At 43.7% G+C, this 24748-nt stretch overlaps 1 protein-coding gene across 7 annotated transcripts in view; it reads right to left on the bottom strand.

Moving 5' to 3' along the window:
• The window catches only part of LOC133408512 (rootletin-like), a 32645-nt gene extending 8433 nt beyond the window's left edge, over positions 1-24212 (bottom strand). For 3 of the 7 annotated variants that reach the window (XR_009769311.1, XR_009769312.1, XM_061687505.1), the window contains exons 1-36: positions 21757-22921; positions 21442-21568; positions 21223-21368; positions 20258-20449; positions 20098-20181; positions 18551-18642; positions 18294-18459; positions 18109-18215; positions 17029-17256; positions 16765-16855; positions 15702-15788; positions 15413-15619; positions 14258-14457; positions 13133-13315; positions 12616-12760; positions 12397-12543; positions 11651-11881; positions 11380-11573; positions 11180-11307; positions 10722-10891; positions 10435-10614; positions 10181-10315; positions 9839-9982; positions 8677-8915; positions 8444-8603; positions 8121-8288; positions 6931-7354; positions 5728-5891; positions 5380-5500; positions 5126-5289; positions 4116-4331; positions 3125-3349; positions 2893-3042; positions 2248-2448; positions 1562-1693; positions 154-327 (exon numbers count right to left, since the gene is read on the bottom strand). Coding sequence is in view for 5 of the 7 variants with exons in the window: in XM_061687505.1 (XP_061543489.1) it covers positions 154-327; positions 1562-1693; positions 2248-2448; positions 2893-3042; positions 3125-3349; positions 4116-4331; positions 5126-5289; positions 5380-5500; positions 5728-5891; positions 6931-7354; positions 8121-8288; positions 8444-8603; positions 8677-8915; positions 9839-9982; positions 10181-10315; positions 10435-10614; positions 10722-10891; positions 11180-11307; positions 11380-11573; positions 11651-11881; positions 12397-12543; positions 12616-12760; positions 13133-13315; positions 14258-14457; positions 15413-15619; positions 15702-15788; positions 16765-16855; positions 17029-17256; positions 18109-18215; positions 18294-18459; positions 18551-18642; positions 20098-20181; positions 20258-20449; positions 21223-21368; positions 21442-21568; positions 21757-21825 (5991 nt within the window). In the remaining 2 variants the exon portion in view is untranslated. Of the gene's footprint in view, positions 1-153; positions 328-811; positions 861-1561; positions 2111-2247; positions 2449-2892; positions 3043-3124; positions 3350-4115; positions 4332-5125; positions 5290-5379; positions 5501-5727; positions 5892-6930; positions 7355-8120; positions 8289-8443; positions 8604-8676; positions 8916-9838; positions 9983-10180; positions 10316-10434; positions 10615-10721; positions 10892-11179; positions 11308-11379; positions 11574-11650; positions 11882-12396; positions 12544-12615; positions 12761-13132; positions 13316-14257; positions 14458-15412; positions 15620-15701; positions 15789-16764; positions 16856-17028; positions 17257-18108; positions 18216-18293; positions 18460-18550; positions 18643-20097; positions 20182-20257; positions 20450-21222; positions 21369-21441; positions 21569-21756; positions 22922-24091 lie in introns of those variants that run through there. The other 4 variants (XM_061687506.1, XM_061687507.1, XM_061687508.1 and 1 more) reach the window with 4 other exon arrangements.
• Between the last annotated feature and the right edge of the window lie 536 nt (positions 24213-24748).

The following is a 24748-nucleotide window of genomic DNA, read 5'->3' as shown; positions in this document are numbered from 1 at the left end:
GCCCGCATGTTATGGTACTATACTAACTACCACACCGCCAGGCGGAAGTCAGGCAAGTGAACCACTATACTGTCAGTGACTTTATAGTAACACAATAAAGTGTTATTGTGTATCCCAAACACACTGAGAGCTTCAAAGCCTTGACGTCTCTACCTGTTCCTCCAGACCTTTGACCCGGTGCCGATGTGTGCGCTCCCTGGAGCCCAGAGTCCTCTCCAGATCCCTGAAGCTGGCCCTCAGCCTCTCGGCCTCCTGCTGAGTCTCATCACGCTGCCTGACCAAACTTTCACACACGCTGTGGGATTGCTCCATGTCAGCCATCTGCGTCTACACATGACACACACATTGAGAGGGGTGGGGGTGGGTGGGTAGAAAGAAAGAAAGAAAGAAAGGAAGAAAGAAAAGCAGACAATAGTTGGCGTCAAAAGAGGAACGTGGGCTGACCATTAAGCACGTTAGAGGCTATAAAACAAAAAAGGGACAGATGACCTCATGCCTAATGATGGCTCAGGAGATTCATTGGGAAGCATTAAATGAAGAAATGATTCTGTTACAATCTAGCCATCGTGAACCATGTATGGAATATGTCAGTTTGTTTCAAAACGGACAGATGGATCAGGTTAAAAAAAATAAAAAATTAAAAAAAGTTTAATGAAAGAGGCCCAAAAAATATCTAAAATATCTAAATTTGTCACACCACAGGGAAGACTACTGTTCACAAGCTGCATACATTTGTATTAAAAATAAAAATAAAAATAAAGTACTGTATATGAAATCAGACTTCGACATACTTTCAGCTTGCAGATGCTGCGGGCATGTCACTGAATCCTATGAAAACCCCGCCTCCCTGGAACTTTCAGCTGTCAATCAAATATGGTAAAAATGTTGTGCTAAAATAAACAAACAAACAAAAAAATCCACTAAGCAAGAACCATGAAGTGGACTATTTGTTTTCGTGGGCCACATGAAATGATGTATAGGTTCGTATGTGGCCCCCAAGCTACATTTGCCCACCCCCTGGTACAGTACATGATGTATGAAACCCCATTGGCCAACAACATTAGGTACACCTGCAAAATAGTAACAACAGTCGCGTTTCGTTACACATGACTTATTTCCCATTATTGTTAACAACGCTGTCCGACAAAACAAAAAAAGAAAACATCTACAGTTCACACTAGCACATAGTGTTACCACAAATATGTTGGTGTCTTTTATCAGGCACTTTTGAAGTTTATTAGTCTGGACAAAGTTGACGGACAAATGCTTGATGGCTTCTGAGACACCCACAAAGTGTGGCTCCCTCCTGCATTTCTTCTTTTAATCTACGAAAATGTAATTATTATTATTTTTTTTTAAAATTTATTCTAAGATGTTTCACACACATCACACACACACACACACACACACACACGACTTCTCACCCATAAATGTGCAAAGACACGCACACACAATGTATTTTGAATGAGCAGTGGTCCACTCTACCCCTTCATGTTGGAGTTGCAGCGAATTCCCACGTCACTAAAAATGAATGAGGAAATGTCACAGCTGTGTGGATTACCTGCAGCATGAGAATCTGCTGCTGGGCTTCCTGCAGCTCCTGTTCAGCCGTGTTCAGGGAGCGATCCAAGCGGTTTCTCTCGGCCGAAAGACGCATGCTGCCCTCTTCGCTCTTCAGCTTCTGGCGCTCGACCTAAGGAGAGATGCATTTCATTTCGCACTTCTCATATAATAACCAAAATCGCTTGATTGGACAGCTGTAGCGGCACAGTTCTGAGGACCGGGGTTCAATCCCCGGCCCCGCCTGTGTGGAGTTTGCATGTTCTCCCCGTGCCTGCGTGGGTTTTCTCCGGGCACTCCGGTTTCCTCCCATATCCCAAATACATGAATGGTAGGTTAATTGACAACTCTAAATTGCCCGTAGGTGTGAATGTGAGTGCGAACGGTTGTTTGTTTGTATGTGCCCTGCGATTGGCTGGCAACCAGTTCAGGGTGTACCCCGCCTCCAGCCCGATGATAGCTGGGATAGGCTCCAGCACGCCCGCGACCCTAGTTAGGAGAAGCGGCTCAGAAAATGGATGGATGGATGGATGGATGGATGGATGGACAGCTGTACAAAAAAATTGCAATTGGAAAATGTTAAAGTAACTGATGCTGCAGAAGTGTGAGAATCGCTTTTTTTGTGTGGCTCAAGAGCAATAGGTGTATATTTTTTAGTTTTAGTTGAGTTTGGATTGGATTGGATACCTTATCAAGCGTATTCCTCAGGGCATTTTTATCTTTCTCCAGCCTCACTGCCTGCCTCTCGGCGTCTTTCTTCTCCGTTTCCAGCATGGCCACGGCCCTCTGCAGAGCCCGCAGACGCTCCTCCACCACGGCCCGTTCCGTCTGAGCCGCATGGGCGCCGCGCTGGGCTTCGGCAAGGCCGGCTGAACGCTGACGCAGAGCCTGCCGCATAATGAACGACAACACACGACTGGTAGACAACATCTGAGAAGTTACAGAACTGTGGATGAAACAGATGGAGGCCACAAGTGGTCTCGAGAGTGAAGCTCCTAAGGTGCCATTCAATAAGCCACAAAACCTCCAAGTGGTCTGAGGAATGTACAGCCCCAACTTTGGGATGCGAAGAGTACATGATCCACAATCAGCGGACAACATCTAGATTATGATATAATGCATTTGAGTGTGTTTGTAATTTACAGTGATTCCCAACCACTGTGAGCCATGAAAGATCATCAGATGTTTCACTGGAAATGATCCTGTACTGTCATAAACACACCCACACACAATTTGGTCTTGTGTACAATAAAGCCAGAGCTGTGTCTTGCACACGAAATTACATCTCTGTGGCGGAGAGGCAATATTTGATGTAGTGAACATGAGCTTCACCTCCTGGGTTTTGGTGAACTCAGCCTCCAGTTCTTCTCGTTGCAGCTCGCTCTGGTGCAGCTCACTCTGCACGCTGTGCATGCGCTCATTAAGGGCGGCCATGTTCCGCCTGGCTTCGCTTAACGATGACCGAGATTCATCGATTCGCTCCTGACGGACACAGAGTTACATTAAATGATCATACTAGCACAACTATGGCCTTTTGTTCATCATTGCTTTTATTGACGCCCACCTGGAGGTGTTGTTTCTCCTGCTCGGTCATACTCAAAGCCTTCTGCAGAGCAGTCAGGCGACTCTGAGCGCTGCCGTGAGCAGCCGCCAACTCCTGCAGACTCTGGTTGAGGGAGGCGTTCTTCTCTCGCAGCAGAGCTTCGTTTTCCTCGGCTTTGAGCAGGGACTGACTCAGCCGCTCCACTTCCGTCTGAAACAGGGACACCCGGCCTTCTCCCTCTGCTACCTGCCATTTGTACCCAGAAAATAACTATATGTCACATCAATGCTTTGTCACTTTTGTGGAGTGCCATAAAGCAGCAGCAGAGGAGAGTCGTACCAATAATTTTGCCTAAATAACTTAATAAAGCTTAGAATCAGAATCATCTTTATTTACCAAGTATGTCCAAAACACACAAGGAATTTACTTAGTTAGGATTGACCCCATCAGTGAGGTGTTAATTTAACAATAACGTTTAAAAATTTGGAGTGGTGTAGAATTGAAATTTATCCATACACATACATTTCAATCATAAACTCACATGATACAAGGGGGAAAAACTGTGGCCTTTAACGAGATAACGCTAACGTGTACATTTTAACTGAAGGAGAAAACAATTTAAAACCGTTCCGAAGAGTCTTAATAACATTTCTATTTTCATTAAAATACTCAACACACATTAGTTTATCATGATCAAGAATGATATTACAAATCGGTTATAAAATAAAAAGTCTGAATAGATTGCCAATTTAATTTTGTTTGCCGAGGTTAATGTACTTCCTTCGATATTGACATTTAAAATCATGGCATTTTTCGGGACACCCTGTATTTTGGCTACATGAGGTGGGTTGGGGCGCAAAATATGAGAAACATGTCTCTTTATGATGAACCCCATTATCGAAAATTATGAAAATGTGTCTGGGACGCCATTTGATTTAGATGATGCTTCTTATTTATTGCATCACTCTTCGTAATTGATCGAAACTACAAGCGACAAACAATTGGAGCGCACCTGTTTGAGCAGAGCGTCATGGCGAGAATGGGAGGCCTGGCTCTCGGCCTCTCGGTCTCCCAGGCTCAGTCTGAGTCTCTGCAGCTCGCCCTCCAGACTCCGCCGTCCCACCTCAACCCGGGTGGCCCGCGCTTCGGACGTCTCCAGCGCCTCTCGCAGGCGCCTCCTCTCGGCCTCCAGACGCACCTCTGCAGCTCGTTGCTTATCTAATTGTTCCTGCAGAACAATGCATTTGTTTGCAGTTAGGCTCATAAAAAGCATTTGGAGGCATGGAAACATCAGCTTTGCATTTTTCTACAGAAATGTTAGTACTGTGGAACCTCTGAACCTCGAATCTTCCTGATGGCGGAATTTGACCAACATTGTCGTGCAAACTATGCCTCTAAACTCTAAAGCAGAGATGGACAAAGTATGGCCCATGGTGTGTTTCCTAATGCAAATGTGTGTTTTATAAAGAAATGAATAAAGAAAAATTCATGTGACTTTAAAGACCCACTAAAGTCATTTTTGTGTTTTTTATATACAGGATCTTAAGGACGGAGTAAAAATCCAATGAGTTGTCACTTGCGATGTTTTATAGTGCTTAACTTCTTTTTACACTTGTACTGTATGTGTGTAAAGAATGTTCACCTCAAAACAGTGCCTGTACAGTAAATAAAGGTTTTATGATGGTGACAGATTGACTCAAGAGCATTGTTTCTATTTCCATGATTTCCTATGGGAATGAGTGTTTCCAAAAAGTTGACTGACTCCCTTCAACAAACTGTGTTCAACCTTGTTGGTTCCACTTGACACGTTTTCGGTAGCATGCCGCATAAAAAGCATTCATCCATAATGTTCTGTCTGTTCTTACTGTTTTCTGGCATCACAAGCAGACATAAGGGGAGCTGGCATGAGACGCCACAAGCAGTCAAAGCCCATCTGCTGTTATTGTATTATCTTCCTCTGTTGTTGTTGTTGTCCATCAGCGCCCACAAGTGATGCGCAGTAGTCTACGTGTGTGTGCGTACCTGTGTGTGTTTCTTCTCCGCCTCACAGGCCTGCAGTCCACGCTCCAGCTCCTTCACCCTGTCGGTGAGCGTCCTCCTCTCTCTGTCGCCTCTCCTCACCGCCTCCTCCTGTTGATGGAGCTGAAGCTGAGCATGCGTCAGACGCTCGTCCAGGCCTCGCTTGCCTACGCACACAAATACGCACGCGCCCAGGACGCATTTGCTTGTGTGATTGTGAGATAATAATGCAGTTGACGTGACAAGCAGACGCACACCTTCTTGGTATTCTTGTAGGTTCTTTTGCAGCTGAGCGAGACGACTCTGAGCAGAGTCTCGATCCCCCCTCAGCTCGTCCACCTCCCGCTGAAAGGCCCCCAACTGACACAGAGCGTCATCCTTTAACATAAGACGCGCCAAGGACCAATGTTGAAGTGAGTTGAGGAGCTTCATTTAGACCAAAGTAGTGTTTTGCTGCCATCTTGCAGCATCTACAGACAGTTCTAAACTGTAAACTTTTGAGGGGGGTCAATTACTCGTGGATTTTCCCAATTCGCAGCACGGCTCAGTCCCGGTCGACTACTCATAGCGCAGGAACACAGCACAAAATTAATTTTGTCCTTTACCCGCTCTCTGTGCGCTTCACGGAGCTCCAGGAGGAATTCCTTCAGACCACTTCGCAGTGTGTCAGTGTCCAGCTCTGACTGGGAGAGTGGGAGAGGCGTCCCCCCCCTTTCAGGAGAAACGGCTCTAGAGCCCAGAGTGTTGTCAGGGGTGCTCGTCTGAAATTCTGTAAGAATTCAATACGACATAGACAGGGGTCATCTGATGCAGAAAAGTTTTACTTGCAACTGAACTCATTTACATTATCCAAAAAAAAAAAAAAAAAACAGCTCCAACTAAAACCTGCAAACTCCATTGGTGATCTATTTCTGTTTCAATCAACCATAACTTGCATCTCAGTACTCACTGAAAACCACACACAAAATGTAATTTAAGAGTGTCAAAATAAATGGACAAAATCAGCTCTGTAAGATTGAGAATATTAATGGCTAAAAAAATAATTTTAAAAAAATGGCCGACTGCTAAGCGTGTCTGCCTCACAGTTCTGAGGACGTGAGTTCAAATCCGGCCTCGCCTGTGTGGAGTTTGCATGTTCTCCCTGTGCCTGCGTGCGTTTTCTCCGGGTATTCCGGTTTCCTCCCACATCCCAAAAAGATGCATGGGAGGTTCATCGAAGACTCTAAATTGCCCGTAGGTGTGAATGTGAGTGCGAATGGTTGTTTGTTTATATGTGCCCTGCGATTGGCTGGCGACCGGTTCGGGGTGTACCCAGGCTTTCGCCCGAAGATAGCTGGGATAGGCTCCAGTACGCCCGCGACCCTTGTGAGGATAAAGCGGTACGGAAAACGCATGAATAAAAAAAATATAGCAAAAATATATTAAGTTAAAGAAAAGAGAGGTTTCTTCCGCATTTACACATTTTTTAAAGGGATTGTGTCTTCTGTAGAGCGGTCACGGAATGAAACCTAATACGGTTAATTTTGTTCAAATATACTGGTGAAGAAGCAACTTTCGGCTTTTTCCCTCTCAGTGGTCGCCAGAGTGAGTCATTTGTATGATTTGTTTGGAAAAGTTCTTGCGCATCTCAACAATTTCAATATTGTTAAAAGTTATATAAAATTATTGAACGTTTATTTCAGTAGCCCTAAATCACACGCGCATCAAAAGGGCTTCACAGGCAGATTAAATGGAGACAGGAAGTTGTGCACCACCAAACAAACCTTGCACTGCAATGCAAGTGAGAAAAGGCATCATCTTGTTTCTACCTTTAGGTGGCGAGAGAGAGGAGCGCAGCGGTGAGATGCTGTGATGGCGTGACATGGAGCTGGGTGACGCAGAGCTGCCTCCAGGGCTCCTCCCTCTGACTCCTCTTCCTCCAGCAGCGATTCCCAGCGTTCTGGTCAGCGCCGACTGTAGGCCGCTCAGACGAAACTCCAGGTCCCTCCTGGAGGCCTCGGCCCGCGTTAGCTCCGCCTCGGTGGCGGCCAGGCGGCCCTGGGCCTCGCTCAGCTGCAGGCTGTACACGCTGGCCGAGTCCTGGGCCGCCTGCGTGCGCAGAGTCAGGTTCTTGGCTTCGTCCTGCAGCTTCTTCTCGCAGCCTCGGGCTTCCTGAAGCTGAGCGGTCAGTTCTCTCTCGCAAAGCCGCCAGCCGGACTCGGACTCGGCCAGCTGCTTCTGAACTAGGGTGAACTGAGAAAAAAGGGACATATGAAGGTGTTTGACTCCCAGTGTGAGGAAAAAGCTGGTACAACAAACACATTTTTCTTGACTATGCTGATGTTGCTCCCAGTACTAAACTCCTTTGTCAAAATGTGCAATAGACTCAACGCATCATTGCTTTGCTATCTGCATTATATCATTGCGAGGTTATACAAACCCCGAATGCAATTAAGCTGGGACATTGTGTAAAATGTAAATATAAACAGAATACAATGATTTGTAAATCTTTTTCAACCTATATTCAAGTGAATTCACTTCAAGATATTTAATGTTCAAACTAATTACCTTTATTGTTTTGTGCAAACATTCACTCATTTTGAATTTTGAACGTTCAAAAACGTTGAGACAGGGACATGTTTACCAGTGTGTTACCGGTACATCGCCTTTCCTTTTAACAACATTCAATAAGCTTTTGGGAACAAACGCAAAGCAAAGCCGCGCAGAATGTGGCTTTGCATTGCCTTGCAGAAATAGGCAGGGATGTCCCTGAAAAGGATATTGCTTGGATGGCAGCATATGTTGTTCCAAAACCTGTATGTACCTTTTAGCATTAATAGTTCCTTCACAGATGCTGCCTTGTGAACTTTGCGCCGATAACAACTTTAGAGTACCTTATATACAGTAACCTTGTTTGATTGATTTGTCTAGTTTGTTGTTACTTTTTGTTATTGTTTTGCTGTTGCTGCTTTGTCCTATTTTGCATTATCTATGGTCTTGTCTTTTTGGATATCCTCACCTCTCTCTTCAGGGAGTCTCGAGCAGCTTCGGCTTCAGATAACTTGTGCTTGAGGGCAAAAACCTCCTTGCCTCTTTCCTCCTCTCGCTGCTCTTCCAGGGACAAGCGAGTTTGCAGCTCTGCTACCTCCCTACCTTTCTGCTCCTTCTCTCCATCCAAGACCTTCAGCTGGAACCCACAAACATGACAACTTGTGAATAGTGTGTACAGTATAAATCATTTTGGGTTAACTGTATTTGTCAACGCAAAAACGTAATGCAATTACGTCAATGCCGATAACTAAACAATTGTTTAAGCCTTTCTGTAGGTTTGGCCGGTGTCACCTGTCTGCGCAGCTCCTGCAGCTCCCGTCGCGCCTCCAGTCGTGACCGTTCAACTTCCCTAAGACAGCTGCGCAGCTCCGTCACCTCCTTCTGAGTGGATGAAAGATTCTCCTGTAGCACGACCAGTCTCTGCTCCTTCTCCTCGCACTGTCGCTTCACACTGACAGACACACAGTCATGAGGACGAGAACATCTTGGACGTTACCTCCATTTCTGCCATTGAGAGCGCTCACCTGATTCTCTCGGTCTCAGCCCCTCGTAGAGTTTCCCTCAGCTGGGAGTTAGACTGGCTGATGGTGTCTCTCTCCTTGGAGATGTCGCTCAGGCTGCGGCGCAGTTCCGTGCCTTCCCTTCTGTAGTTTTCCGCCTCGTCATGCGCTTGGTTGAGACGACGCTCTGCCTCCGTGGCGTTTCGCCGGAGCTCATCTCGACTCTCCTCGCTGACGGCGAGAGAAGCTCTGCAATTGTCGAGCTGGAGAGATCATAGGCCAGTTAGAACTTATTATTAATTTAGCCAGGTTGTTAATTATTATTATTTTTTTATTACTTTCTAGCAATAGTTATTTGAATTAGTTGGCAGTACAGTTGTTTCCAAAATTGGGACTGGTTGCTTGTGACTATGGCAAAAACAGTTGTTTTGTTTCTGTTGTTTTTAAATGTGCTTTATAAATAAATTGGATTGGATTGAATAGTATCCAATCCGACTTTGGGCGGGGACACCCTGCACTGGTACAGTATATAGACAAACAGCCATTCACTCTCAACACTTCAAGGAATGTTTTGGAACGGGGGGAAGCTGGAATGCCAGGAACTAAACAACCTAACCTACACACAGAGCTATGTTTCATAACCCCACAAGCGTCAACACCAGGTAGTGACAACAAAGAAGTAAACAATAATAAATCAATATTACAAATATTAAACCTGACTTACAGTGCAGTTGACCTGTGGTGCCAATTTTCCCCATCGGTTTAAATTTGGGTAACCTCCACATTATTCCACTGGCCACCGTCGATAAGTATGTTGGCTATTTAATGATTTGACATACTTTGAATTAACCTCCAATGCTCTATACTTTTGTTGTAGTTTAGTTTTTTTCGTTGGAGTGTGTCATTCCATGACGTTAAGCTCGCATCGGGAGTGTGTATCCGATCTACGCGTTTAACGCTGCGGTCGCACTGGCACGTATCCAATACGTACTGGATTTGTATCCGTGTTTTGAAGAGGCCTGATTCCCATCTAAGACTCACCGAGTTTATGCGTTTGTTTCTTTTAGATTTATACTAACATGACACAAAACCCAATTGTGCCACTTTAGTGACTTGACTGAAACTGTGACTTGTCTTGAGACTCGAGACAGACTTGTGCGTTGAACATTGCTACAAACCCGTGTACCTCTTTGACGGCACCATCGGCACGTGACTGAAAGTCGCGCAGACTCTCCCGCAGACTTTGAAGGTCCCTTTCGTGAAGAGCGGAAGCGTCCTCGAGCTGTGACCGAAGCTCCTGCAGCTCACTGGTGAGAGCACCAACTCTGGCCTGCAACATAAAATAAATAAATAGGTTATTGGAAATATTTTAAATAAAACATACACTGACAGGGGATAAAATTTCTACAATCGAATGTTTCTTATTTTGCTTGTACTTTGCAGCTTATATGTATATACAGTACATCATTTTTGTACGGCAGGGAAAAGACAGGAAAGGCAAAAAAGGAGTGCAATGTCTTTGTTTCACCTGTTCCTGCTCTTTGAAGACGGCCGCTGCTCGGGCCTTACGCTCGGCCTCCAGGGTCAAGGCTGACAGCTCGGCCTGCAGACTGGACACTCGGTCACACAGAGCCGCTTTCTCAGCCTCCTTTAGCGACAGAGCCTGCAATGATGAAAATACAGTGGTGCCTTGACATACAAGTTTAATTACTCCAAAAGCCAAAAGGTTTTTCCATTCAAAATGCTTGTAGTCATCATTATGTGTCCGAGCGTGACTCTAACCTGTTGTTTCTCAGTTTCCGCCTGGAGTAGACTCTGATCCCGATCGTGCAGGAGAGTCCTCAGATCACTCTGCAGCTCCTCTTTCTCTCGCTGTGCTTTGTGAAGCTCTTCCTCCACCTGCTGCCTCAGCTTCCTCAGAGTGCTGTCATGAGCCACCGTGAGGCTTTGTCGCAGGTCTTCCTGTCACAACCACAAATGTGATATTGATGATTTGCAATAAAACGCACTAATGCTGATTTTTTTGAATTATTTGGTGCCACTTGAAACCAGGTGGCTTATGACCTCACCTTTTCTGTGACAAGTTTCTCCACTTCTTCGTGATGTTCGCTGGTGGCCTTGCGCAAAGCTTGCTGGGCCTCCAGATGTGCCGCATTCAGGCTGTGAGTCACAGCGTGTTTCTCCTTCTCAGCCTGGTCCAGTGCGCTCTGTGCCTCAGAGCGAGCACGCCGCAGCTCAGCTATAAACCATGTATTTTAACCAAAAAAAAAAAAGGGAAGGTGAAGTCTATCCCTGCTGACTTAGTGCAAGAAGCAGGTATAGCATCGCAATTTAGCGCCCACGATTTGGGATCTCAGTAAAAGATCGCAATCTTAGTAGATCAGGCGTAACATGCCTAGCAGCAGCGCACGCAATCTGTTAGGGCGAACATGCAATTTATCGGCTACTATTTGGGATCTTAGGAAATCGGGCACGTAAACAGATCGTGGGCCCAAAAATAACTGTTCATTCCCTCCTCATCGTTCACCTGTTGCTGTGTCTGTGCGCACTCGAAGATTTTGGTTGTCTGCTACGAGCTGCTCCCTGCGAGACTCCAGCTGAGCAAGCTGATGCTGCACCTCAAACAGAGTGGTCTCGAGAGACTCACGCTCGGACCTGCGGGGGTTAAAAGACAAGTTACAAGAGGCATGTGAGAGTGTGAAAATGATTTCCTGACTGTAAACGCGCCTGTAAGCGGAGAGTTCTTCCGACAGCGCGCTGTTTTCTCTCTCGGACGCCGTCAGCTGAACTAGAAGAGCTGCTTTGTCTCTGGCCAGCTCTGCCCGGCCGCGGCCGGCCTCCTCCGAGGCCGCTTCGTGCCGCTGGCCCTCTCCTCTGGCGAGGCTTAGCTCAGAACCCAAGGACGTCACCTCAGCACAGAGCTGACAAGGAGGACCAAGCAGATGACATTGTCTTGATAAATAAATAGTCTCATCAATAGGACAGGCAACGGCTATACCTGTGTGACTTTCTCTTGCAGCTTAAGTCTCTCGGCCCTGAGACTGTGGAGCTCAGCCTCCATCCCCACACGGGTCAGCTCAGTGTCCTGCAGGGACTGGCGCAGAGCGATGCGAGCGGAGTCCAGCTCCATTCGGTCCTGCTCCAACCGGACCAGCTCGTCTCTGATGGTCAGCTTCTCCAGCTCGGCCTCACGTTTCTGAATTTGCAGCAGGGCCTTCTCCTCCTCCAGCTATTGACAGAGTTCATCGTGAACGCTCCAAAAGAGGACACAAGTGATATTCCATGGGGTGGGCAAACATTGGTGCCACAGGGCCACATTTGATTTTTAAAGCAAACAGATGAGCCACGTCAGTAATAGATGAAAGAAAAAAAAATAAAGTGCAGTTAAATGCAAAATTGTTAATTTGAATAATGATTCATTCTTATTTTTGGTTGTATTATGCTCTAATTAATTCAATTATAATTGACCAATTATTTAGTTTAAAAAAAAATATATATATATATATATATATATATATATATATATATATATATATATGTGTGTAAATTATTTATTTACCAATACTTATACTTCATTTACAATAAATCAATTATTTAATTAGATACATGAATTAAAAATGAATAAATACATTTTCATTAACTAATTTTAGGGGGAAAAAAACTGCAAAATGAAGCCAACAAATATTACAGGACTCTTGATAATGTAAATGCCCACCCCTGCTCTATGTAAAAAACATTATCTACCTGAAGGATGTAGGTGTTAAGGTCAGTTTTATCTTGGGACAGCGCCTCATTCATGTTGCCCATTTTGGCCAAAGAGTCCCCTAGCGCTGCATCCTCAGACTGGAGTTTATTGATCAGTAGAGAGAGTTCTGCATTGCTGCTCTCAGCCTGTGGGTGGGAAACGGCACTCTGAATTAAATGCAACAAAATGACCCACTCATGTACATACACGCTTGCTACCTGAGTGAGTGCTTCAGAAAGTTGGGCTCTCTCCTTCTCTAGCAACTGCCTCTCAACTTCCGCCTGCTGGTGAGTCTCCCTCACTGCAGAGAGCTCGCCACGTTGGGCAGACGCTCGGCTTTCGCTCTGGTCCCACTGCTTCTGACTAAAAGTACACAAAGATACATAATTTTTTTTTTTTAAAAGACAAAAAAAACTGCGAATGGCATTTAGGCTCTAGACAGTGGGGGCTTCGTGCAAGTTAGGCAGCATACATTGAGATTTGTTGGCTGCACAGATTAGCATTACCTAACAGCTACTTGATTGCTTGGTGAAGTTTTCGACGCGGCGGTGGTGTCACGTATATACACATAGTATACGGCAGTAAGCTTAAATTCCATAGTCATGGGAGCCAAAGAGGATTGAATCAAACTCTCTTGAATGACCTCCTGTGTGCGTGTGTGTGCTGGCTGGGCGAGACTTTGCGGATTAGTGTGCGCATCGGCAAGTCCGAATTACTTTCAATTAGCCTACTTACATCCTCTGAATCTCAGCCTTGGCCCGGTCCCTCTCCTGGATGGCAGCCTCCTTCTCTTCCCTCTGGTGGTCTTTCTCCCGCTGCGTGGATGTCAGAACCAGCTGCAGCTTCTCAAACTCCATCTGCAGAGTCTGATTGCTGCTCTGAGTTGCCTTCATGCTCTTCTCCAAGCTCATTTTCTCACTGCATTAGTGATGATACATTGAAATATTAGAGTTCAGGAATAAACTAGATATTGGTAAAAATATTAAATGAAGATAAAAAAATATATATAGGGAAATACAATAAAAATAATGAAGCGTTTGACCTTGCATGCGATATTTTATATATAATATATATATATATTTGTTTTTATTTATTTATTTATTTATTTATTCCAAGTTTGGCACACATAAAATTTTGGGGAATCAGTAGAATTTCCCCTTGAGGGATCATAAATAATATAATAAATTAAATAACAGTGAAAAAATATTCAAGCCAAATCTACATATCATTAAAAAATCTCGACTGACAAGCGATCTATACAAAAGGAATAGGAGTATACTGTATATTAAATGAGAGGACAGGTGTTGCGATATAGTAGAGAAGGGGGAGAGGGGCTGGGGGTTGTTTTGTACATACATACACCTTATACCCAAAGTATATACATATACCCAAACTTCAGACAATATTTCAACTAGACCACTTATTTAGCCCTGATGCTTAATTCTTCCTATACCAAGACATTTAAGACACTTAGTAACTTTCAATTTTTAGCGAACAGTTTGGGAAAGACCCTTTTTTTTTTTTTACTTCCAACATAAATGTGTCCCAGTGAAAAAAAACAAGGTCCATAAAGACACTTGGACAAGTCTTGTGAAGAACCTCAAACACCTTTGGGACGAACTAGTACAAATTTTGAGCCAACATCAGCTACCTCTTACCAATTATTCTTGTGGTTCCATGGACACACCAACATTTTGAATAAAGTTTAGATACACACTGATATTGCTGCAAAGTGGAGTACTTTTTTCTATAAAGTGTATTGGTTGGTAAAGTGAGGGAAAGGTTGAGGTGACATGGGTGAGGGAGTGTGGATTCAGACTTAACAGTGTTTAGAAACAAGTTGATTACAAATGTGTGAACCTGGCCAGGGTGTCTCTCTCCTGTCTGAAGCGGTCCTTCTCTCGCTGCGAGGTCTCTTTGTCCCGCTGGGCAGCGTCTCGCTCCCGCTGCAGCGTTTGATGACGTTGATCCGCTTCTCTTTTGGCTGAATCAGCCTCAGCTAGCTGCTTTCGTAACTGCTGTATAGAGGACTGGGCAGAGAGCAAACGCCCTCGAGCATCCTGTTGAAAAAACAAATGATGTTACAATGCAAACTCGAGGTTTCGAATTTTGAATCCGAAATAATTGGGGATTTTCCTCACGTATTGTGTGCTTTCAAAGCAACCAGGTACTGCTAAAAAAAATCCGAATATAGTGACCCAAATGTTCCAGGCCCACCCGCTATGTGTAAAAATCCGCACTACAGAGAGATCATATTTAAAAAAAAATTAAAAACGTCTTCCCTTCCATATGCTTTAAACACATTTTAAAAAAAATTTTTTTTTTTTTTTTTTTTTTACATCCTGAAAAGTGCATAAGTGACAGTGGCTCTCCTTTCCCACATGGGAGGGCATTACAGAAAATAAACATTTTTTTGCTTTTCAACCCGTTCCGGTTCGGCTGCTCGGTCAAGCAAAAGGGAGGATCTCTATGTCTTTTATGCCAGAACAGTTTTACCATGCAACAGTGGACATTTTGTATACTGCCACTGTAGTTCTTTGTATTATGATGGATATTTATTGAAAATTTGAGTCGGACAAAACAAGGTTCTAAAGGAGAGTGACAAAAAAGAAAAAAAGAGGGCAGAGAGAAAAACAAACAAGACAGGACCCAAGCTGTAAGAGTAACAGTACAGTAAGTAAGTATACTGTAAAAAGAAAATTGTTAATGTAATATTCTTATCTAATTTCTTGAGATGGTGAATTTGAGGTTTGTGTTAGCTGTATGTTATACAGCATGTAAGTAAGTAACATTTCTTCGTTATTCTAATTTATTAAGATGCACCTGTCCATTCAAACTGAGCAACCACAACATTAGGTACTGCTACCGAATCAAATGAGCTCTAAGACAAGACTGTACGAAGAAATTGCCTTTATTTTACGGATAATAATTCTTGATTGAGAAATTTGGGGGATTTCCTGAGTTTGTGCAAGTGTACCTAATGTTGTGGCCAGTGAGCGTATATCACCATGTCACCTGCAGCTGCAGCGTCTTGTGTGTGACTGCCGAGCGTAGCGCCGACAGGGTCGCCTCTGGTGGAGCAGACGGCGAGGTGAGTTTTGAGGGGGAGGATGACCTGCGAGGAGGAGCGGCAGGGGAGGAGCCGTGGATAAAGGCCAGCAGAGGTGCAGCAGAGTTGTCCTGATCTGCCTCCGAAAACGACTCCGCGTCTGTCAACACCGTCTAGAAAACAAAACAATTCAATAGCATGATGAATCTCCATCTTAATTGTGTGATTACAAGACCATATGTGTCGCAGATTCACCTGAGCGATGTCTCGCAGTGTGTCCAATAGCGTCTCAGTGTGAGCTCTCATCATCTGCATGTCACTCCCGTCATTGCTGCTCTGCTCCTATAGGCACAATAACCAATAGAATACATAATCTGAATCTAAAGACATCCTATACAAGATATTCTGCCGTTACAAAGAGAACAACCCTCAGTTTTGATTGTCATAGAGGTATTCATTCAACAATAATATGTACTGTATGTGTATTATAGGTTGTAGTTTGTAGTGGAAAAGAACTGCGCGGCAACATACTAGAAGGTGTTTTTAATATTTTGGTGATCTTATAAAGCTACATGTAAAAGGGAGCATTGTACATGACAAACAGCAAGTCTGATGCAGACTGAAATAACAAAGATATTATTCAAATACTGCATTTCATTCAGCGGCCTTTGCTGCAATTGGAGCCATGGACCAATTATTCCTCAGATGGCTTCAAAAACCGCGCACCTCAAATAGTTATTAGACAGAAAGACAGACAGAGACAGTTGCAATCTAGCTAGCTCGTTAGCTGGATAGATAGAAAAATAGATATATGTATAGATCGATAAATAATCTTTCTGTTTTATAATAGTTAAAAAAAAGATGTTTGAAAACATGTGCTTTTACTTTGGAAAACAATGATCAACATTTTTGCCTATTTTCTAACATGTTACGGACCAAATCAATCAAACTGAATCATAATCATTTTATGTTTGTACATTTTCTGCTCTGTCAAACAATGTCCAATTTTTGAATAAAGGGATGGAAATTAAAACTTTTTTTTTTTTTTTTTTTTTTTTTTTAAATCTGATTCATGTATGAATCGAAAGAATAATTGACGGATGAGCTGATTATTCAAATAATTATTAGTTGCAGCCCTAATAGTTTAGGTACATATTATTTATTATTTAAAAATATATATATTATTTTGAAATAACATTAACATTATTTTAAAATACATTTGTATTTATACAGACCTGACTGCTAATACATGCCAGGAACTGGTATCACTTTTCAGTCAGATATATCAGCAACAATACTGTAGTCATTGTCCACTCACCTCAAGCCTCCTGGACAGAAGAACAAGTTCTCTCTCTTTCTCCTCAATTTTGCCCTTCAGTCTTTCCCCCTCGCGCACCGAGTCCGACAACCTGTCGTTTGGGACACAAAAGAACATAATGAGTCATTTAACACATTCGCTGCCGTTGACAGCTTTAGAAGTCAAATATCCATTTGAACTGGGAAGGCTGGCAGTGAATGAGTTAATCATCTAAATCAGTGATAGGTTCTTCACTGTTGGGGGCGCTTGAGAGCAGCCTCTGACCTAAGGTTGAGCTCGCTTCTCTCTGCGTCCGTCCTGGCCTGAAGGTTCATCATCTCGGACACTCGTTCCCTCAGTTGCTTCTCCAGTTGGACCCTGAGAGCCTTCTCGCGCTCCAGTGCCAGCACGGCTCCTCCCTCTCTGGACTGTAGAGTTGCAGAAAGACCCGTGCAGGACACCTGAGCAGAGTGGGACGCCTGAGCCAGCTCGTTACGCATGTCTGACAAGTCTCTGTGGGTTGGGGAGAGCGGGACAGAGGTGGGCATAGGGGAGAGGGGTCTCATTTACATCCATCACCCATCCATGGATATGTCACTCCATCTAACCAGACATCCATGAGCACATCTACCATCTACCCATCCATTCATCTATCATCTGTCTATTTATCTACAACTCCAGAATTTGTCCCTCATCTACCCAACCATCCATTAGTGCATCTGTCCATCTAGCCATACGTCAATCAGATCCATCCATCCACCCATCAATCTACCCATCTACCCATCTATTCATCCATCCATGAAACAGTGCATCAGACAGCTACCCCTCCATTCATCCATCAGTGTAACTGTCCATCAACCATCAATCCATCATCATTCGTCCAGCCATCTACTAATCAGTTTATCCATCCGTGTATCTCTCCTTCTACCAATCCATCAGTGCATCTGTTATCTACCCATCCATCCGTCTGTGCAGCTTTCAACTACCCATCCATTCATCCATCTCCAATCTTCCCAACTATATATCAGCATCTTTGTCATTTACCGAATCATCAATCTGTCCATCAGCACATCCATTCATCTACCCATCCATCCTTCAGCACAGCTGTCCAAACAATCAGTCATCAGCAAATCTGTCCATCTGCCTTCCAAACATTATCCATCCATCATTAAATATCCCATCTGCCATCCATCCATTCATAATCTGTCCATTATCATCATCCACCAGTACATCTGTCTATCGATCCAGCAGTGCAACCATCTACCATCCATCGATCAGCACATTTGTCCATCCATCAGTGAATTCATCAACCCATCCATCCATCTGCGTATTTTTCCATCTACCCATCCATCGCCATCTGCATACCTTTCAGTGGCACTCTTCAGCTCACATGTATGCCTGCGGAACCCGACCACTTGGCGCCACAGAGTCAGCAGGCGGCTGTGCTCGCTGCTAAAGTAACTGTGGAAAGACTGAGAAGAAAATCACAGTTAGAAAAAAATATCACTTATTGCAAAAGCGAACACGCTTGGTAAGCATCCTTGTGCCACCTCTTCCTCTCTCCTCCAGTCAGACTCCTTTTGTTCCAGTTCTTCTCGGGCTTTGGTCCAGTCAGTGGTGAGCCTGCGGATGTCCTGGCTGAGAGCCTCATTGGCTAAACTGGCCTGCTCCAGCTGCTCCCTCAGCATGGCGTTCACCGCAGAAAGACTGCTGCTTCTGAAAATAGACCAAGCAGCAACATATTGATAGAAAAGGTACAAAAGGCAAAGGGATAAACGCCTAAAGTGAGTTTTCAATGAATACCAACCGCTGTTGTTCTTCTTCCAGACGGATTAACGCATCCTCCAGGTTACTGCTGGATTCCCCCGGACAGCGACCATTTGACGTTTCACTGGAATCCTAATTAGGAAAACAAAACGTGATTTTACTTGTGCCATCATCTGCATTGCTGAATTTAGTGTATATTAGGGCAGTGACCCAACAGACCCAGCAATTGAGACTGCTTTAATCATTTCAATGCCAATGTATGCATCTTGTGTTTATACAGAAAGGTAATTCAATAGGTGGCACGGTGGACGACTGGTTAGCCCCTCTGCCTCACAGTTCTGAGGACCAGGGTTCAATCCCCGGCCCCGCCTGTGTGGAGTTTGCATGTTCTCCCCGTGCCTGCGTGGGTTTTCTCCGGGGACTCCGGTTTCCTCCCACATTCCAGAAACATGCACGGTAGGTTGATTAAAGACTCTAAATTGCCCGTAAGTGTGAATGTGTGTGCGACTGGTTGTTTGTTTATATGTGCCCTGCGATTCGCTGGCGACCAGTTCAGGGTGTACCCCGCCTCTCGCCCGAAGATAGCAGGGATAGACTCCAGCACGCCCACGACCCTTGTGAGGATAAAGCGGTACGGAAAAATGGATGGATGGACGGTAATTCAATGGAAGTGTCTCACAATGGATCGCTGTCTGCCGGCAGAGTGCCATTATCCCCTAAAATTTCATTCAAAAACCCCAGTGAGCATTGCTAGTATGTATATTTTTTTTTCATCGACTATGCTGGCAGTTTGCATTGAGCCTGATGAACTCTGCCTTGCAATGAGTGGAACATGTGACGTGACCAGACAGCTACACAATAATTGCAGTTGTGAAGTTTTCGAATGAATTAGGAGCTTTTGGGCTTTCGGTTGTCTGTGGGATGAATAATAGAAATAATCAGAGAAATTTTAATATTATTTTTAATTTACTTAATCTTTTATTTTCCAGGTATTTTGGAAAACGGAACATCAGATATTAAGTACTGTACTGTAGTTGAATTCATTTTTCATTTGGTAATTGTATACTCTCTGACTGCAAAATTTTACAAGAAAGTGGAAAAAGGCTGCAAGATGTTTTGTTATAGCTATTAATGAAAATATCTGCCATTTAAATAATTAGATTTGGAGGAAACAATGTTTTTGCACCATTCCACAGCATTCTAATCAACTATACATTTAGAACATTGGCCATGTCTGTATTGATTATGAATATGAATAATTTTAGGAATTGAACTTTTTTGTCAAAATGTGTAATACAGGGCGCTCCAAGAAATTTTACATCATTATGGAATACAGGAACAATCATAGTGAACATTTGTGAAGCTTTGTGATTAGTTATGAAATCTATTGCTGCTTGAATACATTGTTGCAATTCCGATATTTATTTTCTAACATGAAGCCTATTTGATTTTGTTTCCCTAGGACATAGTCACTCAAATAGTCATATTTTTTAAATAACCCGTATAAAGAAAATAGAAATAAAAAAATAAAAAAACACTATGACATGTCAATAGAAGTGGGGAATCATAAATACAGGAGCTGCTTACACTCAGTCTGGGTTTCTCAAACTCTGCTGACTTCTGCTGCAGCATCTGCTCCAGATCTCCACACCTCTTTTTGTACTGAAGCACCTAAAGTCACAGCACATTAATCAGCAACACCTTTACAACTACATCACATATGAAGGCGGAGCGTGATATAACACACCTTAGCCTGCAACTTCTGCACGAGCTGCGCCTGCCTCTGCTGCCCCTCCTGATACGCAGTGAGTTTTCTTTTGTAGGCTGCCTGCTCTTCATCCAGCCGCCTGCGCAGATCCACGTTCTGCTGAGTCAGGCTGCGAGACTCTGGCGAATCACGGTCGCCGTCTCCCGAATCGAAACGTAGCCTCTGCTCCAACTTTATGTAATGAGGAGAAAATAAGAAATACACTCATTTGACACTTTATGAGGCACGCCTGTCCAATTTAATAACATCCTATTGACAAGCTATATGGAACTAAGGCCAAATAATACCAATTTGGCTCTATAGATAGCCACTCCTGAATATGCCCAATTTTTAGAATAATGCTTCATGCATTATTCACATCGAGTCTAGCACAATGTTAGCAAAGGTTTTACTGGATGCCCACCAAAATTTTGCGGGCGATGTAATAATAGAAATTGTACTATAGCAGTTTCTGCCCCTTTCCTCTCGTTCTCAGTACGTTGCAGTGCAGTCCTACATCACTGTTAACTACACCCACATTAAAAATCATATTGTTAAATTAATACCTCACTTACATTGCCAATCAAAATATATCATTATTATCTTTGATATTAGTCTCATTAGATTGTGCAAGTGTACCTTATGTTGTTGCCTGTGCATGCATATTTGAACAGTGTTTGTTGGAATGCTCCATTTGGTGATGTTTATCTCAAAACTGGGCATTGTGCCCCTCCCACCAAGAGACCCTCCTCAAAACAACTTGAAGCCCCTGTTTAAAAGTCACCCCTAGCAACAGACACCATGGCAACAGTGCACTTCAGTTCATTCCGGGCCTCATCACCTGGGAGACCAGTAAATCTCAGACAAAGAAAGAGCGAAAAATACTGAACAATCTCCCCCGGAGAACGTTATTTTCACATATGGCGCTTTCTGAGTCATCCGCAGACCACCTTCGAGCTCCTTACCCTCTCGCTGATTGCACTGTACTTGATAGCCAGCTCGTCGCGGTCCGCCCTGCTGTGTGCCAGGAGGTCCTCCAGTTTGGCCAGCTCTCCCTGCAGGACCTGGTTCTCCTCCTGGAGCGACATGACTGACGACATGGCCCCTGTCGCTGCAACGGCCAAAACAAGAAAGAAATGACTCTGAGTATACTGTATATTTAGTTTTCAATTGAGACCACTCACAGTTTTCGTTGAGGTTCTTTGTGACAATCTCACGAACTCTTGCCGGTAGACATGTAGGGGGGGCATCCGGCGAGTGGCCCCGGACAGTGAGCTTCTTCTCCTCAGATAAAACACTCTCCTCCAGCCTCTGATGAGTAACATGGACATTTGGAGACGTAAGCTGTTAGCTCGTGCAGCCGACACTCAGTGAACATTGTGCAATGTAGCTCAGGGCAACGCAAAGACAACACAGAAAAGTGATGAGGACAGTGGAATATGTTTTTAACGCTGCAATCAATCAAGTGCGTGTGCGTGTGAGGTTCAGGTGGCGCTCACCTGTATCACTGACTCCAGTTTGTTGGGCTCGCTCGCCTGGTTTTCCGCGACACTCATCGCAGCAGACATGCTTAAACCCCCCAAAAGAATTAACTCTAATGCATTTAAGGAAAAACAAAACAGATTTGAATCCGGTGTTTAAGCCGAGCCAATCGAGTCAGAGGCAGGCGCGGAGTGTGCTTCCTGCTTGCGTCCTCCACGCAGATTGAGGGCAGCGGGATTAGCAGGTTTAAAGACACACAGCGCTTCCACCTCCACCCGCCCACTTCGCTCCACTCCAATACACAGACGAGCCCACAGACCCACTACAAAGGGTTCAACTAAAATGAACATTACCAATAATTTCATGTTAGGGTTAGCAGGTGGTCCTTTAGTGGGGAAAAAAAACTTTTGTTTCTAATACAGTATTTTTTTTTTCTATTTTGACACTTTATTATGTTGCTGTTACTGCGGCTACCATTGTTATGTTAAAACGATAAACATAAAGTATAATATGGGAAGAACAAATGAAAGGGATGTGAGCTATTTTCTCAGTCAGTGTGAATATTTATCAGTTATGAAATATTGACACTTTTTCTGTGAGACAATCAATTTTATGTTTTAAATTCTTCATGTATTGAAGTGAGTTTTTTTTTTTAACTGAGGTTGTTTTTTTTCAATTGGCTAATAGTTGTAGTAGTATAGTTGTGTTTCCTGTGTTCATTTAGTAAACACATTATGCACTCATGCCTCTTACTTTGTACTAATTTGCACTAATTGTGTAAATACTGTTTTAGCATAATTGGACTACATTTCTTACCAGAGATCAACACGTTATGCTTCTATTTTTTTCCCCTGCTTAGATTAGATTTAAATTTCCTTTAAATCTTCACAAATGCTGCTCTTGTTTTTTTATTTTTTTCACTTTCTTCACTTGCTTGGTTGTTCATATAGTAGTGTATATTTTTTAATACTGCAGCTGTGACAATCTAATTTCACTCACGTGATGAATAAACTATCTGTCTATCTATCTATCGATTTACTGTATCTAAAGATAAATGGTGGAGAACTTGTGTCAACCTTCCAACAATTTTCGGCGAAAGGACTGGAACATTAAGTGTGAGTCTGCACCACTTTGTTAGGATTGTCATAGTGACCAACAGAGGATCATTATGTCAATAACAGACACCCCACTAGGTAGACCCCGCCGGGCTTTAACACTTGCATACAATTTCTTTTCCGAAACTGTGAGGATGCTTATTACATTCCCATGTTAACTTCACCGTCACAACTATGTGCACCCTGAACCCTATGTGTAAAAGAGACCACCATCAATGTGACCCAACAATGCAAAGGTTACAAACTAAGAGCTGTTTGACAAAGAGTGCAACACTGCAGCACAGTCCTACAATGGACTAGCAGAGAAAATAGCAATAGCTCCGGGAACACAACCCTGTGGGACCACTGTTGAGAGCGAAGCATCTGTTGTCTCTATTACAAGAGATTGGATAGGAAACAAATAGATCTTGAACTCTCAACTTTGAAAATAATTTCAATTCATCCATTCATTGACTGCGTGTATATACATAAAAGGGTCTGCAAGTGGCTGGTGACCACTCTAGGGAGTACCCTTCCTCCAGTCCCAAGTCAGCTGCCATAGGCTCTAGCTCACCCTGGACTCTAATAAATTCAAGCGCCAAAGAAAATGGATTGATACAACACTTTATGTTTAATATTGTGACAGCAATGGTGTAGAATTTCAAGGCATCATATTCGTTCCTAATATTTCTGCTACCTTTCGCACACGTGGCAACGGTCGATTCGTGGTCAGCACATCTGCCTCACAGTTCTGAGGTTCCGGGTTTGAATCTCGAGGGTGAAAGGTTGTCAGGCTGTAGGTGCCCTGCGATTGGCTGGCGACCACTTCACGATGGGTGGACGCAGACTTTCACTCAAAGTCAGATGGGTTAAATTAACCAGATTTGCACTTCAGATTAGTTCCCGTTCATCAGCAAATTATATCGGACGTGCACTTCCCATGATATGAAACACGGCAAAAAAAAGAGAACAACATTGTGGGTTGCATCCATCGTTAACATCCACACTGAGCACAACGCGTCCAGTCCGACATGTGCAAAAAAGTGCAGCGTGAACTTGCTTAATTATTAAGCCGCGCAGCATCCACCCAACTTCACTTTTAACTTGTTCTCTGTGGATGCTAGCGGTGGAGGGTTCGATTCACAACATGATACTGAGAGCTAACGAAATCTAAATTTAAAAAAAAACACAAAAAAAACAGCGCGGAGGCGCGCTCGACAATGCGCATGTGCAGACAGAACACGTCGCCGTTGCTCACCTCTTGAGACAATTCCAAATTTCCAACGTTGTCCTTCACAGCTCCATGGGCGTGGGCCGCACTCACACAAATCACATCCAGTCAGCCAACTCACTCACTGCCGCAATCGTCTGCTTCCTAATTCTCCCCCCCCCCACTCACGCTTCTTTTTCCGGGGAGGGACTTCCACAGCACACACAGCCTGGAAGAGTCATGTGGCGCCCTGAAGGCTGCACAGTTTAGAAACAAAGCGAGTGATGAACAAACGGCATTGCACTCACAGGCCGGGTAAAAAGTGTTAAGTTACCAACCAGTGGCTTTATTTTTGCGCCTCGAGCCGCTACAATAGGAGATAGTTGTCAAAAGTTAAGACTATCTGGGATATGTCATTAGAGATATGCTGTAGCTAGGCCTATATCTAAACAGTAGTTCCAATACACAGTACTTTTACAGTATCAGCGGTAGAGAACATTTTTTCCCATCATTCATTTCAGGCTTTACATGAGTCATAAAAAATATGAAAATGCAATTATCAAACAGTTATTGTTGGATACTGTATTATAAGCATTTTGTTTTTTCCCCCCCCGTTCCAGTTCCTCTCTTAAACTTGCAAATCTTGGTAAAGTTTATGCCTATCGTTGCAGCAAGGATGGAAAGGAAGACGAATGAAAGAAGGGC

Source organism: Phycodurus eques, chromosome 10, assembly GCF_024500275.1.
Source record: "Phycodurus eques isolate BA_2022a chromosome 10, UOR_Pequ_1.1, whole genome shotgun sequence".
Taxonomy (NCBI): Eukaryota; Metazoa; Chordata; class Actinopteri; order Syngnathiformes; family Syngnathidae; genus Phycodurus; species Phycodurus eques.
Note: the sequence above shows the minus strand (reverse complement) of the source record. Positions and strands in the feature narration are given on the sequence as shown.